The 21,036-nt window shown below is 40.8% G+C and overlaps 1 protein-coding gene across 1 annotated transcript in view; it reads left to right on the plus strand.

The window, feature by feature from the left end:
• The window catches only part of LOC127627410 (protein Jade-1-like), a 132,754-nt gene that overhangs the window by 87,236 nt on the left and 24,482 nt on the right, over positions 1 to 21,036 (plus strand). The window contains exon 9 of the mRNA XM_052103751.1: positions 12,028 to 12,513. Coding sequence (XP_051959711.1) covers positions 12,028 to 12,513 — 486 coding nt within the window. The remainder of the gene's footprint in view (positions 1 to 12,027; positions 12,514 to 21,036) is intronic.

The raw sequence follows: 21,036 nt of genomic DNA on the forward strand, positions 1-21,036 counted from the left end.
CTGACCTGGGAGCGCTGAAACGCCGTTCTTCTTTGAAAGTATTTTCGTTTGGCTCGCTGCCAGGATTACTTTTTATCAGAGGACATTTGGTCATTCATCATTCATCACTTCATCACTTGATCGTGCTCACGGACTATACAAACACCCGGTGAGGCTGATCTGAACACTGTATATAACTCTGTGCACTCCGGACTTCACTTTTACTTGTATATACACCTTGTTTGTTATTATTGTAAATATTATTGGTTTTGTTAATACACTTGGGTTTATTGATTTTCTCCACTCAACCTATCATTAGAAACAGTACGGTCGATCCCCTAATTGTGTAAACTCAACTTTAATATTGGAGAGTGTTACAAACTGTAGTGCTCATCATTAGAGTATAAAGTTATCTCGTGTTAAATTAAATGCGATCTAACAACTATTCAATAATTTATTTTTGTATATATTTTTGTTGTCGATAACACCGACTAATCATTTCATCCCTATACACAATATTAGGCAGGTGGTTTTAATGTTGTGGCTGATCAGTGTACAGTATGTGCAGTAGAGTTTGAAATGTATTTTCTGTCAATGCATGTAGTGTAATAGTGCATAGAGCTGACAGAAAAGCTACTGTAACCGTACAATATTAGTGAGCAGAACAGCATCTCAGAATGCACAACATGTCGAACCTTAAGGTGGACGGGTTACAACAGCAGAAGACCACGTTGGGTTTCACTTCTGTCAGCTAAGAACAGAAAACTGAGGCTGCAGTTGGGTCTAACATTGGTGTACCTCAGCAGAAATCCAGATTTGTCAGACCAGGCAATGTTTTTCCAATCATCTACTGTCTAGTTTTTATGAGCCTGTGCCCACTGTCAAGTCAAGTGTCAAGTGGTTTTTATTGTCGTTCAACCATATACAGTTCAGTACACCGTGAAATGAGACAACGTTCCTCCAGGACCATGGTGCTACATAAAAACAACATAGGATAAACAAAGTACCACATGAGACTACACAACTAAATAATAATTCTACATAAAGTGCACATGCAAACGTGTGCAAAAAAGTACGGGACAGTACAATAAATTACTAAAAATGAACCGGACAATAGGCACAGTGAGAGACCAGAACACAGTAGTGCAAATAGATGACAGTTTGTAAAAATGCCAAATGTAAACATAACATACCATGAGATAGTGTTCTATGCACATAGCAGTTATTGAGGTAGCAGACAGTTATAAAGTGACAATAATTAAAGTGCAACTCGGGACATGTGTGTGTGTGTGTGTGTGTGTGTGTGTGTGTGTGTGTCAGTCCAGTCTCTGAGTATTGAGGAGTCTGATGGCTTGGGGGAAGAAGCTGTTACACAGTCTGGCCGTGAGGGCCCGAATGCTTCGGTACCTCTTGCCAGATGGGAGGAGGGTGAAGATTTGTGTGTGGGGCCATCCACAATGCTGGTTGCTTTGCGAATGCAGTGTTTTTTGTAAATGTCTTTGATGGAGGGAAGAAAGACCCTGATGATATTCTCAGTTGTCCTCGCTATCCTCTGCAGGGCTTTGTGGTCCGAAATGGTGCAAGTTGTCAAACCAAGTCGGCTGCATCACTGCCCAAACCAGGCAGTGATGCAGCTGCTCAGGATGCTCTCAATAGTCCCTCTGTAGAATGTAGTGAGGATGAGGGGGTGGGAGATGTGCTTTCTCAGTCTTCGAAGAAAGTAGAGACGCTGCTGGGCTTTCTTGGTAATAGAGCTGGTATTGAGGGACCAGGTGAGGTTCTCCGCCAGGCGAACACCAAGAAATTTGGTGCTCTTGACGATCTCCACAGAGGATCCTTCAATGTTCAGCGGAGAGTGTTCACTCTGTGCTCTCCTAAAATCAACAACCATCTCTTTTGTTTTGTCCACATTCATAGACAGGTTGTTGGCTCTACACCAGTCTGTTAGCTGCTGCACCTCCTCTCTGTATGCTGACTTGTCGTTCTTGCTGACGTGACCTACCACGGTCGTGTCATCGGCGAACTTGATGATGTAGTTTGAGCTCTGCATTGCTGCACAGTCGTGAGTTACCAGAGTGAACAGCAGTGGACTGAGCACACAGCCCTGGGGGGCCCCAGTGCTCAGTGTGGTGGTGGCGGAGATGCTGTTCCCGATCCGGACTGACTGAGGTCTCCCAGTCAGGAAGTCCAGGATCCAGTTGCAGAGGGAGGTGTCCAGGCCCAGCAGGTTCATCTTTCCAATCAGGTGCTGAGGAATGATTTCGTTGAATGCTGAGATGAAGTCTATGAACAGCATTCGAACGTAGGAGGTCTTTTTATCTAGGTGGGTGAGGGCCAGATGGAGGGTGGTGGTGATGGCGTCGTCTGTTGAATGGTTGGGATTATATGCAAACTGCAGTGGGTCTATTGCGGGGGGCAGCTGGGTCTTAATGTGCCTCATGACGAGCCTCTTGAAGCACTTCATGATGATGTGTGTGAGTGTGGCGGGATGGTAGTCGTTGAGGCAGGACACTGAAGACTTCTTTGGCATGGGGACGATGGTGGTGGCCTTGAAGCACGTTGGAACGACGGCGCTGCTCAGAGAGATGTTGAAGATGTCAGTAAGAACATCTGTGTAACGCAGTCATTGGAAAGGAGGCGGCGAGAACCAGCTTGGCTATGTAAATAATAGTTTAATTGGTAAACTTAAAACAGAAGACAAACACACATTTGACGACATGCCCGTAATTCTCTCTCTCTCGAACCGTTGTCACCGGCCGCCTTTATCCCTCGCGTGCCCCATCAGGCCGATTGGGGACTGGGTGTGCAACATTCTAGCCCGCCCCCCTCCGCTCCACAGTCTGCCAGCTGGTCTGCACATCCTCTGAGCACCCTGCCAGGAATGTTGTCTGGTCCAGCAGCCTTCCGTGTGATGACTCTACATAGAGTTTTCCTCACAAAAACCACTTGACTTGACTTGACTTGACATCAGCCGTGGTAAGACAGAGCACCTGGTCGTTGGGAGGAGAGGTGGTCTTCCTCGCCACCACCTCGTTCTGCGACTGCAGTCTCAGTTTCCTGTTCTAAGCTGACAGTAGTTGTACCCGGAGGGGTCTTCTGCTGCTGTAGCTCCTCTGCCTCAATGTTCAACGTGTTGTATGTTCAGAAATTCTTTTCTGCATAGAACTGTTGTAATGCGTGTTTATTTGTGTTACTGTCACCTTCCTGTCAGCTTGGACCAGTCTGGCCAATCTCTTCTGACCTCTGAAATTTAACAAGCCTGCTCTGCTCTGACAGTGTTCCCCAACTCTGAGGATTGGTTTTTCCAGCAGGACAATGCTCAATGATTACGATGATATACACTGGTGTCCAAAAGTTTGGAATAATGTACAGATTTTGCCGTTTTGGAAGGAAATTGGTACTTTAATTCACCAAAGTGGCATTCAACTGATCACAAAGTATAGTCAGGACATTACTGATGTAAAAAAAACTGCACCATCACTATTTGAAAAAAGTCATTTTTGATTAAGTCTAGACAGCAGCCATCACTCCAACACCTTATCCTTGAGTTATCATGCTACATTGATCATTTGATCATAGAAAATCTCTTGCCATTATATCAAACACAGTTGAAAGCTATTTGGTTCATTAAATAAAGCTTAACATTGTTTTTGTGTTTGTTTTTGAGTTGCCACAGTATGCAATAGACTGGCATGTCTTTAGGTCAATATTGGGTCAAAAATGGCAATAAAGAAACAACTTTCTCTAGAAACTCGTCAGTCATGAATGAAGGCTATTAAAAACTGAAGAATTCCTACAAAAGCTATACAATACAGTATTCAAAGACAAAGCACAACTGCTACATCAGAGAAATATATGCCTCACATGTCCTCAGCTGACAGCTTCATTGAATTCTACCCGCTCAACACCAGTTTCATGTAGTGTTAATTTTGTCTGCCATTTTTAAATTTAGTCTTAGTCCTGTGTCAAATGTCCATGTTAGTTTTTGTCATATTTAGTCAACCGTATGCTATTTTAGTCTTATATTAGTCAAAAGAAAATCAAAAGAATTTTAGTCTAGTTTTAGTCATTGACAGTAATTTTTGTCTTTTCTAATACTTTAGAATAATTTTGATTAGCATTTTGGTCAATCTAGTCTAACCAAAAGAGAGATTTATCATTTTAGTTACATTATATTTCACTCATCTCACATATAGATAAAACTAAATATTAAAATATGATACGTAATAAAAGTAGATTTAATAAATTGTATATTTGCCCTGTGTAAATAACAATATATAAGAACTGTATCTAAAATAAATAAGGGGTGATAAATAAATGCTAATACAAAAGGCTGGAAAAATAGACATTTATTCATTTTAATATCTTATATATTTCGTATGCTATTCTGAGATGTGGGTTGGCACTGTTTTTGCGGCTGGAGGGGGACCTACACAATATTAGGCAGGTGGTTTTAATGTTGTGGCTGATCGTGTGTATATATACAGCTTTGGAAAAAATTCAGAGACCATTGCAAAATTAGCAGTTTGAGTAAAATGAAAAGTGTTTTTTTGTTTTATTCTATAAAGAACTGACAACATTTCTCCCAAATAAAAATATTGTAATTTAGAGCATTTATTTGCAGATAATGACAACTGGTCCAAATAACTAAAAATATGCCATGTTTTCAGACCTCAAATAATGCAAAGAAAATAAGTTCATATAAATGTTTTAACAACTCAATTCTAATGTTTTAACTTAGAGTTCAGAAATCAATATTTAGTGAAATAACCCTGATTTCCAATCACAGCTTTCATGCGTTCGTTTCATGATTCATGCAGCTCGGCTTTTTTTTTTTATGGCTTGTGGCCATCCATCTTCCTCATGATCACATTCCAGAAGTTTCCAATGGGGTTCAGGTCTGGAGACTGGGCTGGCCATGACAGGGTCTTGATCAGGTGGTCCAGCATTCATACATTGATTGACCTGGCTGTGTGACATTGAGCATTGTCCTGCTGGAAAAAACAATCCTCAGAGTTGGGGAACATTGTCAGAGCAGAAGGAAGCAAGTTCCCCTTCTGTCACTCACTCGACGTTGTGTCGAATGAAGTGATACAAGGGGTCTTCCTTGGGAGCCCTCCTCGCGTACCTCTGAACTTGAGAAAAGGCCAATGAGAAATTGGCAGACCGAATTTGCATGTCCCGTCCCTGGACATACGGGTATAAAGGGAAGCGGGCTTGCGTCTGTCAGTCAGATTTTTCCTTCTGAGCCGAGCGGTTGTGCAACAGCAAGCTGAGTTCACCACTGTTCCACTCTCCTCTGCTGGCAAGAAGCACTGCTGTTGGATCTTACGGCTCGTTTCAAGCTGGTGTTCTGTCTCTCTCTGTACGCTGTGCAGTCCACAGCCCTTTCACTGCCTAAAAGAGTGTTTTCCTCTCCTAAAAGAATTAGTTTTCTCTAAAAGAGTTTGAGTTTTCACTCATAAAAGAGCAATACACAAACAGGCGTTGAACGTCCTTGTCAGGACGTGTCTTTTTCAAGATGCCCTTCCGCCTCTGTGTAGTTCCTGGATGTGGTCAATATCTCTCCAAGACTGACGCCCACAGACACTGCCTCATGTGCCTGGGCAGCGATCACATGGAGGCGGCGTTTGTGGATGGTTCATGCACTCACTACAAGAACATGACCATGGCAGCATTGGGGTTGTGGCTCTCTTTCCTCAAGGTGAATGCCACTTCAGCCGCCCCCTGCGTCGCTCCTTCTTCCCACGGGATTGAGGATGACCCGGCTGGCGATGAAGGCGATTTGGGGACGACGACGGGCTGTTTCGCCAGGTAATTGTACCTTGAGCACCTGGAATTTGAGGATGACATCGCCGCTGCATCGGAGAGCGTCCAGGCATCTGACGCGGAGGACTCGACTGGGCTGCCTCCTTCGGGCCAGCCCACCCAGTCTGAGGCTAACGCGCAGATGACCGATATGCTTGGACTGGAACTTTCAGTCCTCCCCACAGCCTTCGCGGCTCAACGACTGGTACCCCGGCTCAGGGCGCCGCTACCAGCCACGCCCCCCCCTCCAGCATCTGTCTCCAAACAGAGGTTAGCTCACTGGGTCGTTGACACCATCTCACTGGCTTACCAGACCCAGGCCGTGTTCGCCCTCTTGGGGGTTCGAGTACACTCAATGAGAAGTGTGGCATCCTCATGGGCACTGGCCAATGGCACCTCCCTAGCAGACATCTGCAGAGCAGCGGGCTGGGCAACACCCAATACCTTTGCCAGATTTTACAATCTCAGGGTTGAATCAGTCTTGTCCCGTGTTTTGTCAGGTCCAAGCCGGTAGAACTCGGTAATGCAGAACAGCCGACCGGGTGTTCCGCTTACATACAGCACAAGTTGATCCAGTGCGCCTTCTCTCCCAGGTTAGCCACTAAGCATCGCTTCCTGGATGTTCTCCTCCCTAGCCTTCTGGCCTGCGAATTCAATGGAGCAATTTGTGGCCAGACCCACTACGAGCCACAAGTGCTCTGTACTGGGGTAGGGCTCCACAGGCTTAATTCCCTCTTCAGGCAACTCCCTGTGATGTATTTTTCGTGGTACGGTCCCTCTCCCTTGGGCAGTCCCACTGCCCCTGGTCACCGTGCTTGTAGAGCTCCTGTCTCATCAGGCAGGACCTACCACTGCACTGCTCCCACAATCCTTGTGAGGTATTTGCCACATGTTACCTCCCCCTAGTCTGAGTAGGATGTGGCCTCTGCAGGGTCTTTTCCCCCTGAAAGAATAGGACCGGGAAAGACCACCTTCCACAACACATTTCATCGCGCTAAGATAGCCCCAGCCGCTTCACACACTATGCTAGAGAGAAAAGGACGTGGCTGCTGGGCTTGCTCCCATGTTAGTCATGTAGCACCTGTTCCCACCTTAGGGGTGCTAGGAACCTAAGGTCTTTATATGACATCTCTTTTGGGGGCATTGGGGAGGGCTACGTGCGGCCGATACAGTTGTCTCTAGCACGCAGCAGCCTGCACCATTGTGTGGTGCTTTTGAATGGGACCTCTTGTGTCACTTAATTCGACACAACGTCAAGTGAGTGACAGAAGGGGAACGTCACTGTTACTGTTGTAACCTCAGTTCCCTGAGGGAGGGATCAAGACGTTGTGTCCCTCCTGCATGGCACTAGACCTACCACTGTAAACGGCCTTGCCTTATTCTCAGCTCCTCAGTGCAAAAACCTGACTGGCAGACACATGCCGGGCTTCCCTTTATACCCATGCAAATTCTGTCTGCCAATTTCTCATTGGCCTTTTCTCAAGTTCAGAGGTATGCAAGGCCCCCAAGGAAGACCCCTTGTGTCACTTCATTCGACACAACGTCTCGTTCCCTCCCTCAGGGAACAGTAACTGATCCTCCACCAAATTTTGGGTATGAGACTCTGTAGCTTGAAGACTGCTCTAAGTCTCCCTCTAACCATTAGATGACCAGGTGGAGGATCGGTGATGATCTGAGGGTACTTCATATACAAAAGTAAGTACACCCCTCACATTTTTGTAAATATTTGATTATACCTGTTCATGTGACAACACTGAAGAAATGACACTTTGCTACAATGTAAAGTAGTGAGTGTACAGCTTGTATAACAGTGTAAATTTGTTGTCCACTCAAAATAACTCAACACACAGCCATTAATGTCTAAACCGCTGGCAACAAAAGTGAGTACACCCCTAAGTGAAAATGTCCAAATTAGACCCAATTAGCCATTTTCCCTCCCCGGTGTCATGTGACTTGTTAGTGTTACAAGGTCTCAGATGTGAATGGGTAGCAGGTGTGTTAAATTTGGTGTCATTGCTCTCACACTCCCTCATACTGGTCACTGGAAGTTCAACATGGCACCTCATGGCAAAGAACTCTCTAAGGATCTGAAAAAAATTATTGTTGCTCTACATGAAATGGCCTAGGCTATAAGAAGATTGCCAAGACCCTAAACTGAGCTGCAGCACGGTGGCCAAGACCATACAGCAGTTTAACAGGACAGGTTCCACTCAGAGAACAGGCCTCGCCATGGTCGACCAAAGAAGTTGATTGCACGTGCTCAGCATCATATCCAGAGGTTGTCTTTGGGAAATAGATGTATGAGTGCTGCCAGCATTGCTGCAGAGGTTGAAGGGGTGGGGTTTCAGCCTGTCGGTGCTCAGACCATACGCCGCACACTGCATCAAATTGGTCTGCATGGCTGTCATCCCAGAAGGAAGCCTCTTCTAAAGATGATGCACAAGAAAGCCAGCAAACAGTTTGCTGAAGACAAGCAGATTAAGGACATGGATTACTGGAACCATGTCCTGTGGTCTGATGAGACCAAGATAAACTTATTTGGTTCAGATGGTGTCAAGGGTCAAGCTGGGGAGCTACAGTTCATTGAGGGAACCATGAATGCCAACATGTACTGTGACATACTGAAGCAGAGCATGATCCCCTCCCTTCAGAGACCGGCCGCAGGGCAGTATTCCAGCATGATAATGACCCCAAACACACCTCCAAGACGACCACTGCCTTGCTAAAGAAACTGAGGGTGAATGTGATGGACTGGCCAAGCATGTCTCCATACCTAAACGGAAACTTCCTCAAACGGAAGGTGGAGGAGCACAAGGTCTCTAACATCCACCAGCTCCGTGATGTCGTCATGGAGGAGTGGAAGAGGTCTCCAGTGGAAACCTGAAGCTCTGGTGAACTCAATGCCCAAGAGGGTTAAAGCAGTGCTGGAAAATAATGGTGGCCACACAGAATATTGACACTTTGGGCCCAATTTGGAAATTTTAGACATTAATGGCTGTGTGTTGAGTTATTTTGAGGGGACAGCAAATTTACACTGTTATACAAGCTGTACACTCACTACTTTACATTGTAGCAAAGTGTCATTTCTTCAGTGTTGTCACATGAAAAGATATAATCAAATATTTACAAAAATGTGAGGGGTGTACTCACTTTTGTGAGATACTGTGTGTATATGTATGTGTGTGTGTGTGTGTGTGTGTGTGTGTGTATATATATATATATATATATATATATATACACTCATCTAAAGGATTATTAGGAACACCATACTAATACTGTGTTTGACCCCCTTTCGCCTTCAGAACTGCCTTAATTCTACGTGGCATTGATTCAACAAGGTGCTGAAAGCATTCTTTAGAAATGTTGGCCCATATTGATAGGATAGCATCTTGCAGTTGATGGAGATTTGTGGGATGCACATCCAGGGCACAAAGCTCCTGCTCCACCACATCCCAAAGATGCTCTATTGGGTTGAGATCTGGTGACTGTGGGGGCCATTTTAGTACAGTGAACTCATTGTCATGTTCAAGAATTTGAAATGATTCGAGCTTTGTGACATGGTGCATTATCCTGCTGGAAGTAGCCATCAGAGGATGGGTACATGGTGGCCATAAAAGGAAGGACATGGTCAGAAACAATGCTCAGGTAGGCCGTGGCATTTAAACGATGCCCAATTGGCACTAAGGGGCCTAAAGTGTGCCAAGAAAACATTCCCCACACCATTACACCACCACCACCAGCCTGCACAGTGGTAACAAGGCATGATGGATCCATGTTCTCATTCTGTTTACGTCAAATTCTGACTCTACCATCTGAATGTCTCAACAGAAATCGAGACTCATCAGACCAGGCAACATTTTTCCAGTATTAAACTGTCCAATTTTGGTGAGCTCTTGCAAACTGTAGCCTCTTTTTCCTATTTGTAGTGGAGATGAGTGGTACCCGGTGGGGTCTTCTGCTGTTGTAGCCCATCCGCCTCAAGGTTGTGCGTGTTGTGGCTTCACAAATGCTTTGCTGCATACCTCGGTTGTAACGATTGGTTATTTTAGGCAAAGTTGCTCTTCTATCAGCTTGAATCAGTCGGCCCATTCTCCTCTGACCTCTAGCATCAACAAGGCATTTTCACCACAGGACTGCCGCGATACTGGATGTTTTTCCCTTTTCACACCATTCTTTGTAAACCCTAGAAATGGTTGTGCGTGAAAATCCCAGTAACTGAGCAGATTGTGAAATACTCAGACCAGCCCGCCTGGCACCAACAACCATGCCACGCTCAAAATTGCTTAAATCACCTTTCTTTCCCATTCTGACATTCAGTTTGGAGTTCAGGAGATTGTCTTGACCAGGACCACACCCCTAAATGCATTGAAGCAACTGCCATGTGATTGGTTGATTAGATAATTGCATTAATGAGAAATTGAACAGGTGTTCCTAATAATCCTTTAGGTGAGTGTGTGTGTATATATATATATATATATATATATATATATATATATATATATAAATAAATAAATATATAAATATATATATATATATATATATAAATAAATAAATAAATATATGTATATAAATATAAATAATGAATGTCAGTTTTCCAACAGCACCAAGATCAAGCTTGTCATCCTCTCAAAGGTCAAACTATTCTTTGAAACAATGGGGAAGGTGCAATGTCTATGGCAGTGGTTCCCAAACTTTTTTAAACTACAGCACCCCTTTATGTTGTTTTATGTATGATTTAGATCAAATCAAATGGTGGAAACTATTATAACCTTGGCAAGTAGGCCAAGGTAGTTAATGGTTTAGAGATTGGCTTTGTTACCATCATAAAAGTAAAAATTTCCTCGAAAAAGAAATTGAAAGCACTGCAGTATTTCATTCCATAATAAAGTGCCCCATTAGAGTGGCAAACGCTAGCTAATGCGCTACCACGCTAAGAGAGCTATTTGGCTAACTATCGGTCTAATAAAATATCTTGCCTGTCCAGCAAGAAAATCTCCATATCTGGGTCGGTTTTAAATACTTTTAAGATTTCTGAGTTGTTGCCACCTCTGAAAAGCCAATCCGATGCTGTTTCATGTTTTATTACGGGCTCTGTCACTTTCCCTTTTTGCTTGCAGACTCTTCTCCATTTGAGGTTTCTTTATTTTTAAAAAGAGTGATTCCCCAGAGGGTTACCTTTTTGAATGATTCATGGTCAATATCCCTCATTTGTTCTGGCTACAAGCTTTTAGCTTCAAACTACTACCACGCCTATCACCGCACGTATACATGCGCTGTAGTAGCATGGACATTCTTTTCTATATGGATATGAACAGAGAACACGCAATTTCAAAGAAGTATGCAATTTTTCACCAAAGCATCCCGACAGATCTAAAATACAAATAATTATACCGATTATATCTGAATAATAATGATATGAAAACATAATGATAACATTATTCTATTAGGCTGCATTTACACATCTCACTGATAGGATTTTTTTTTTGTCCTGTCTGCTTAAACAATGTAATATTGCGTCGATAGCAGATTTTGTCCCAGCTGTTTTCACTCTTGTAATATATTAATGGCTGTGCTAACATTTAATATCACATCAAGAGGAGTGTTTTGACTAAGAAGCGCTGTTGACTGTTCACGCATGAAGCTGCATTAACAGTGAAACTCAAGCACTCTATAGAGCACATGCAGACATACTCTACACGTGAGCAATTTAAAGTTGCTGGCTGTAGTACTCTGTACCAAATTCATTCAGTTCTTTGTAGCGCCAGTATTTTTTTCATTGGTGGCTACTAAAATATTGAACTGAGCGGAGATTCTGCGGCACCCCTGGCCAGTTGGTACCCAGTTTGGTAACTACTGGTCTACTGACAAGTGTTAATTTCAGATCTATATATATATTGTTCACTTTTAGCAGGGACTGAGAGTAAACAGCCTGAATCACAGGCTTTCAAAGACAGGATAAAAAACAAAACGATGTATGTTCATCATAAGATTGTGAACATAAACAATATTATTTAAAATTTTTAGGACTTTTCTGTAAAATAAGAACAACATTTTACAATTAGTCAACTGTATGTGGAGCCAAAATATGAAGCAAATCTGAAGTTTTAAATGATAATATTATGGTACTTTTTTGTCCCGGTCCTCATTTACTTTCAATACAAAGAAAAGAGCAGTGTTAACATTCTTTGTAACAACATGAGGGTAATTTTTCTGTTCTAAATATTGTTGTTCGTTGCACAGTGCTCCATGCCATCCTGCATCGTCGCCTTCCACGTTACCTGTGCGTTTGAGCGTGGACTAGAGATGCGCACTACTCTGGCAGAGAATGATGAAGTGCGCTTCAAATCATACTGTCTGGAGCATAGTAGTGTTTCTCACTCCAGCAGCTGTGGCGGGACTGTAGATGGAGTCGAATCCCGTCACGCAAGGGCCAATCCGTCCGAGACAGAGCTGCAGAAGAGCTGTGAGCGCAAGCAGAAGCTACAGGAGCTTCAAGATGACTTCTACACATTAGTGGACCCCAAGGATGTGGCCGAGAGTCTTTGTCTTCCCGATGCGCACCTGGACTTCCTCTATCAATACTGGAAACTGCGGCGGAAGGCCAACTTCAACCAGCCACTGGTGACCCCGAAAAGAGATGAGGTGGACAATCTGGCCCAACAGGAGCAGGACATCTTGTATCGCCGACTTAAGCTCTTCACTCATTTACGACAGGATCTAGAGCGGGTGAGTACCCAAAATTGAATTATTGTATTGTTTAGAGGTTTCTCTTTCATTGCTCAGGAGACTTAAAGAATAGTTGATTTTTGGGTGAATTATACCTTTTAATGGTGGTATTTCAAGTCAAGTCAATTTTATTTGTATAACGCCATTGATAACACAAATCGTTTCAAAGCATCTTTACAGAAGATCAGGCATTAACAGACGATAAAACTAATGTCTATAATGTCGATGAATCATCATTGTGTATTAGATAAAATACGATTGTTAATCGTGTTTAAAAATAAGTAATTGAATAATAATTGTATTAATAACCCCAGTGAGCAAGCTGAAAGCGACTGTGGCAAGGAACCTAAAACTCCATAAGATGTAGATTAATGGAGAAAAATAACCTTGGGAGAAACCAGACTTACTGTGGAGGCCAGTTCCCCTCTGGCTAACATCATGAATATAATGTAAATATTATTTATGTATAGTTAAAGTCATGGTTTAAAATTATTAAACTAAGTAAGTGTTAAGGGTCAGTGTTTAAACATCGATTTTGTTTGAACTGTAAGATTAATGACCAATGTCTTTGAAATCCATCCTGGATTAACTGCAGAAGTTCACATAGGTGCAATTGTCCTTGTTAATTGGCTGATGAAATCTTTTGTTGGCAATTGTTAGTCTATGCATTTCATTTCAAGATCGTAGTCCATCAATAGACAGAGGTGATGCAGGCAGAGATCAGGGATGTGAAACGCAGTTCAACCTGGCTGGTAATTTCGGTGAGGTTCGGTGTGGTCCATCCTAAATCCAAGGTTCAGACAATGGCATATGAAGAATCCCATGTCTTATGGTTGGAGTTGGCATCAGTTCATCGTCTGAAGTCCATCATAATAGACGGAAGTTATGTTTGGCTGGCACCGGCTGCATTTAGTCATCATCATGTAGCAGTGGAGTCCAACACGAAGCAGGAATGGTGCTGGATCCAGCCGGTTCTGGTGACCTCAGGATAGGAGTCCCGAGGTTGAGACAGGGAAACAAATAAAATAATATAAGCATAGATGCCATTCAAATTATTGCAGAGTTAGAGATCATGCTCAATGTTTCTGGTTTCTGGTTCCAGCAGACCCAACTAAAGCAGCCTAATTGTGGGTTGGAGGATAAATTAGGTGTATGCCGGGCTAAAGAGATGAGTCTTTAGTCTAGACTTAAACTGAGGGAGTGTGTCTGCATCTCGAACAGTGTTAGGGAGACTATTCCATAGTTTAGGAGCCAAATATGAAAAGGATCTTCCTCCTTTTGTGGATTTTGATATTCTAGGAACTATTTACAGGCCAGAATTTTGCGATCATAATGAACGTGATGGAATATAGCGTGGTAGAAGGTCACTTAAGTACTGTGGAGCTAGACCATTCAAAGCTTTGTACGTAGTTAACAGAATTTTAAAATTAATACGGAATTTAACAGGTAGCCAATGTAACGATGATAAAATGGGGTTAATATGATCATATTTCTTGATTCTTGATAGCACTCTGGCTGCTGCATTTTGAATCAATTGAAGTTTATTTATTGATCTTGCTGGACATCCTCCCATTAATGCATTACAATAATCTAGTCTTGAGGTCTTCAAGACAGATTGGTGTCAAATATAACACCTAAGTTCTTCGCTGTTGAAGATAATGTAACAGTACATCCATCGAGAGTCAAATTATATTGTTGAGTTTTTTGGTCCAATAATTAGTACCTCTGTTTTGTCAGAATTGAGTAGAAGGAAATTTCTGGCCATCCAATCTTTTATTTCATTGATACACTCTGCTAATTTGTAGAATTGTGAAATCTCATCAGGTTTTGAAGAAATATAAAGTTATATATCGTCGGCATAGCAGTGGAAACTTATTCCACGATTCCTGATAATATCTCCCAGGGGAAGCATATACATGGAGAAAAGCAGAGGCCCTAAAACTGATCCCTGTGGCACTCCATATTTTGGTTTGACAATTCCTCATTTACATAGACAAAGTGGTAGCGGTCTGCTAAATAGGACCTAAACCATGCTAATGCAACTCCACAAATGCCAACATAATTCTCCAGCCTATTCAAGAGAATGTCGTGATCTATCGCGTCGAATGCAGCACTTAGATCTAAAACCACTAGAAGAGAAATGCAGCCGCGATCAGATGATAAGAGTCATGTGTAACTGATAAGTGCAGTCTCTGTACTGTGATGAGGCCTAAATCCTGACTGAAATTCTTTGTATATACTATTTCTCTTTAGAAAGGAACATATTTGTGAGGATACTACCTTTTCTAGTATTTCACTGAAATATCAACTTTGTCTCAGATGTTACTCCTGAAATGCATTAGGAGAAATAAAAATAGATAAAGACAAATAGATGAGACAGTTTCTGAGTAAATGGCGCTACAAAATTTATGTGGACAGTATAGCTCAGATGATTTGGTCTTGGAAGAATTTGATGAGTAATGTTTGAGTTCATATTGGGATCTCTTGACTTCTTGACAAATTTGAGCATTTTGAGACATTGTTGAAATCTCACAATGAGGACATAGATTACTTTTTGAATTACTAACGAAGGCTTGGACGCATCATTTGTTTTGAACCAGCAATGGCAGATTCTGATCCGCTGCGTAATAAAGTAGTTCCATGCACAAATGCATTTTTATGAACGTACTCCGTTTTTCCACATTTCTTTGTTATTTACTTGTTCATTCAACTGTTGTATATTATCAGTATCACACTTGCAATCATGCTAAATGGCCCAGCACTGCTGTGATTACCTACGGAATAGGTATGGGAGGTTGCATTTTCTCCCTCCTTCAAGGAGGGCTTTTTCACATGACTGTATGTGTGTAACAGTTATTAAATATTAATTAGACAGTCTGTTAGCAACCTCTCTCAGGTAGAAGCGACAAATGAGCCAATTGTCTGAGACCTAATGAATAATAATAAAACAAAATCTTGGGAAGGCCTAGTCCACCTTTGTCAATCGACATATGTAATTTATTGAAATGCAATCTGGGACGGTTACCATTCTAAATGAAGGACTTTGCTATGCTATCAAATTGCTTGAAATAAAAGAGGGGGACATCTATAGGGAGTGACTGTAGCAGGTAGTTGAATTTTGGAATACAATTCATTTTAATAACATTAACCTTCCCAATAATAGATAAATGTAATGGAGCCAACCTTCCCACATCGCTCAAACCTTTTTATTAAAGGGTCAAAATTAACCCAAATCACACCAATTTGCTGGGAATAAAATACCCAAATGCTTAATGCCCTGTTTGGAGTCTGATCATTCCCCACTGACTACATGATGTTGATAAAACACCTAATGTTATCAGAAGAGCTACGGCCCCGAATAAACACCACCTGATATAGACCACCCCACCTCATATACTGTATATATAAGAGATGCCATAACCTAATGGGTTTGCCAAAATATTTGACAATTTTAACATCTAGCTGGATCAGGGAATTTGGACTAACTCTTACACTCACTTGGATCTTTGTCCTTTTTAAGAATCAGACTGATCCGGGCTTGTGTCATGGTTGGCAGAAGCTTTCCATTCTTTAATGATTCTGTATAAACTTCTAGCAAAAGTGGAGCCAGTTCTGTAGAATAAGATCTAAGAAATCTGTGGCAAAGCCATCTGGCCCCGGAGCCTTGCCTGCAGGTTAGGGCTTAATTACCTTGACAAGCTCCTCCAAGTTTATCTCAGAATCAAGATAATTATTTTGCTCAGTCGTCAGTTTAAGTTCTAATAGTTCCACAAAGTTTCTAATGTCTTCAGTAGACAAAGACGTGGAACTATGGAGATTAAGACATAATTCTTTAAGCCTCTGTGGTCGACGGACACGCCGGCACGTCCTGCTGGATATTTTCATCATTACAGCAGAAACAACTTAAAATACTCCGTCATTTTGGGTATACAGATAATCATTAGAGACTATAAAGTGTCTACTTTTATTTGTGTACTCATAATAACAACAAAATCTTGTGCTTTTGTAAAATAAAGAAAATAAAAAGGGTGAGCTTTCAGCAGTCTCTGTGTTCACGAGCATATTTCTGAAACACGTCACAAAAATGAACTGAAACTCTGCGAATCCTTATCACACAAACATGAAACATATGTCTAAAGAAATCTTAAAATCCATTTAAATTTTTAAAATAAAACAATTAAAATTTAAAACAAATATTCTCCTGCAATGTAATATGTATGAAACAAAGTGATGTACAGTTTCTTCTGGCTCAACTCATTATCTCTAATATGACCACTCCCACCAGCAGAGTGCGCTATTCATACGCTAATGTGCTGAGACGATCAATGCAAATGGTGAAAGCCCCTGAGGTTTAATGTAAACACAACACAACTCAACTTTTCTGCGTGTTTGTAATGATACACAGGCGACTGTGAGGTTTGATTTAAACATATTTCATTCATTTTTCTGCACGTTTGCAACGATACACAGACCAGAAAGCTCCAGGATATTAAGGAAGAGTTCACATTTTCCTCAGAAGAAGAGCGGGACTCCAATGAACATTTGTATTTTTAAGAGGGATTTGATCCAGCAAAGGATACAATTTCAGACGAGTAAGTCATTGAGTTTTCATCAGCTGACATGCTATTTTATATAAACATGTACATATTTTACTAGTGGGACTGTTTCCAGACTTGCAAGCCAGGATTCAGAGTATTGACATTTGAAATATGTCCTAATAAGCAAGTTTTAGTTACATTTAAATGCTGTTTCTGCTAAAGCATGTATTTACATTGTATGATATAAATATGATCCGTAATATGATATAAAAATAATATGATTGTTTTGATTATATTTTATCTAGTGTTTATAATGCCTCGTTATCATCAACAAAGCTTGTGCTTGTAAATATGTGTTCAGGTTAAATGAGTAAAATGCACTTTAAATATGCCCATATTAGAAAATGAGCATATTATAATGATTTCTGAAGTATCATGTGACACTGAAGACTGCAGTAATGCTGCTGAAAATTCAGCTTTGATCGCAAATTGCATTTTACAATATATTCAGATAGAAAACTGTTCTTTTAAATTGGGTAAAAAGATTTCAGAATATCAATGTTGTTTCTGTATTTTGGATCAAATAAATCCAGACTTGGTGAGCAAAAGAGACTTCTTTTAAACGGTAGTGTAGGTCTAAAATTAAGTAAAGTCTTTATGTAAAAAAAATGTATAGTCAGATTACTACTTTTAACTTAAAATTTGATTTTGATCATTAAGTCTCCTCACATTCATTCTCTATCCCTCATTGATAGGCCCAAGGGAGGGTCTTTGTCTCTCATGTGTGAATTACAATTAATGTTCATGATCGTTCATGCCTCCTTGCATATGACCTTTCTAACACTACAAGTGTCTTACAAAAGTTAAATTAGTATATTGTTTTATGAATGAGTGATCAGGATGGTTTTCACATCATTTTGTAGCAAAAACTCTCGGCTACAAGATCCAGTTCTCAAAAGTCTTGTGGACAAATGTTTAGTATGTGTTATATGACCTTATTTCAGTGACTTAAAATTTTAGTTTTTTCAAAAACCATGCATAAACGTTATTTTCTCAAAAATACAAACCTGCACACACATGTTGCTCACATATTGTTGTAGCCCAGTTTGTGCTGAATACGGTGTTATCAGACTTTAGCCATTAGTGTGTTTTAAAGCAACTGAAAAAACCACAAATGTCAAGGCATGTCAAAACTTCTCCAGGTCCCAAAATACCCTCAGACCCCAGAGGGTTAAAAGCATTATTAATATTAATGGCTGAGGTACATATTTCACCACCAGCAGATTTCATGGTAGAAAAAGACTCTGTTTTATATATCTAGCCAGAGGTTTCCCTGCCTTGTCCCCCGACTCAACGTATGACTGTCTCGCCCTGAATTTGCCTAAACTCCATCTAAGATTAAATATGCAAAAGAATTCCAGCAACATTATGTGAAACAAGAAAAAAACCCAGTTTTTCAGTTTGGAATGTTGCAACATCATAAATAACAGGCCTTCAACAAGAACCCCCACACAGGTACACCAGGCTGTTCTGTGTAATGTTACAAGAACCATCAGATTTGCACAACTCGAAGACATTTCATCTTAATCTAGCCTGGCTAGATAATGCTGAAAATCACTTTGAAATGTGGTGAAGTTTGTACTTGACAAATTAATGATTATAGACTGATGGAACTCTTTAAAATGCGTGTAGCGATGTGCAATCACATATAATTGATAAATTGAATCTTTAATTTTGTATGATTCATCTCATTCTACTAAGAATGGTAACTATAAGCCTTAACTTGATAAAATGCAATGATGTGTAAAACCAATATGATTTTATAACCAGGGATTTTAGTGTTTTGTTACCTACACGTATAACATCCATGAAAAAATTTCATGCTTAGTATGTAAGCATTCGCTGGCGTTTGCAGAGAAAGCTGATGACAACGAATATCATGTCTCTTGTACCATTCTCAAGATATAAAAGCTCATGATTAAAAATGCACTATTTTTGAGCGGGAACATTTTGAGAGTCTGAAACAAAGGACTATAACTCAACTGTTGCGAAAGACACCCCAGTTGACCATGTGACTCTGAAAAGTCACTTCTGATTGGCGCAGGACACCTTTGGGGCATGCGGCCAATTTCAGTTAAAATAGTTCCAAACATGAAGAACACGCTGTCTTCCCTCCTCTCTGCTCTTCTGCCTTCACGTGCTTCATCTTCGCTTCGCTGACTGCCAGGTCCATGCCACGTGAGGCCCAAGGGAGCTAGAAAGCTTGTCACACTCTACGGTCCACAAACCCATGAGAACCAAGCAACACAAAGAACGCAAGTACATCTCCAGTATTGTGCTCAAAGTGCTGGTGTATTAATTAAATAATTTGGGTAATCCGATAGCAAATCGATGTAGACTCAAAGAAGGATAAATGGTTCTTAAGGTATTGTCAACAGACTCCATAAAGTCCCTTTTCACTGTACTGATCACTCTTTTCACCAACCTGTCTCATGTATATGTGTTAGATTAGATTTATGTTTAGAATAATAATAAAGTTTGTCTGGGTTCAAAGACGACGTGACTGTGCTATATTTTGATAAATAATCTCATCCCTGTTTCTGAAAGATTTAGCTTCAAAGCTGTACCTAAATACATGTTATATTTCTTTCAATAAGCCATGAGAATAATATCACTCCAATAAGTGAATTAATCATAATTGCGACTAATTCTGTTATACATTTCCTTACCTAATAAGGTACAATAAGGACAGTTTAATTAAGTCCATAGCTCACATATTTCAAGACTCTAGATTCCCTTCTAAATTTAGCATACCAAATATCTTACATATAATGGTGGTTGAATACGTGCAAAATACCCTACATAACTGATCCCGTCCACATCTCTAAATATATATGTAATACCCTACACTCCACCTTCCGCGACAAAATTGTATTATATGTATTTCAATCGGGTCAATTCTCTGAGGCCATTATACGACATTCAGCTCAGCGCTTCAGCCCTGCCTCGGCACTTTTAAAGTTCCCTTCCAATTCCACAAGTTCTTGGGCTTTGGATTTTTTGGTTAATGAGGCATACTGGCATCCGGCCCCTACGAACCACCTTTAGTGCCTCCCAAGCCATGCCCAAAGAGGGTATTGAGGACCAGTTGCAAAATCCCTTCAAGATCTATAATAAAGCCCTGATCATCAGCGTTAGGTGCCTAAATATTAGCCAAAATCAAGCTTTGCCCTGAATTTCTGCTAAAACAATAATGACTCTTCCTAATTTATCTTTAATCTGTTTGAGACATTTGAATTGTATATGTTTACTTATCAATGTAATGACTCTCCTGCTCTTACTTGAGCCAGCACTAAAGAAAACATGTCCCACATTTTTCAGTTTCATGCAGGGAAAGATGCATTTCTTCAGGAAATACTACATATTTCTTACGTTTAAGAAAATAAATAACCTTCCTTCTTTTTATGGGGTGCCCAACCCATTCCACGTGGAGAGAGATAATCCACTCATATTAACATTTGACATTTTGACATGTCAGAAAAAATAGCACAAGATATTACATTTACATTTACATTTATTCATTTGGCAGACGCTTTTATCCAAAGCGACTTACAAAAAAGAGGAAGAACATCAGCGAATCATCTTAGGGAGACGGTGGTACAAAAAGTGCCATATTACAAAGTTTCGCTATCATCATAATAGTATACAAAACAGATTTAAGCGCAACAAGAAATGTAAATATATATATATATATATATATATATATTATTATTTTTTTATTTATTTATTTTTTCATTGACCGGTTAAGTGCTTTTGGAAAAGATGTGTTTTTAGCCGTTTTTTGAAGATAGAGAGTGAGTTAGCTTCCCGGATTGAGTTGGGAAGGTCATTCCACCACCGTGGTATGATGAAACTGAAAGTCCGGGAAAGTGTTTTGGTGCCTCTTTGTTTTGGTACGACAAGGCGACGTTCCTTAGCCGACCGC

The sequence above is a fragment of the Xyrauchen texanus genome, chromosome 34 (assembly GCF_025860055.1).
Source record: "Xyrauchen texanus isolate HMW12.3.18 chromosome 34, RBS_HiC_50CHRs, whole genome shotgun sequence".
In the NCBI taxonomy this organism is placed as follows: domain Eukaryota; kingdom Metazoa; phylum Chordata; class Actinopteri; order Cypriniformes; family Catostomidae; genus Xyrauchen; species Xyrauchen texanus.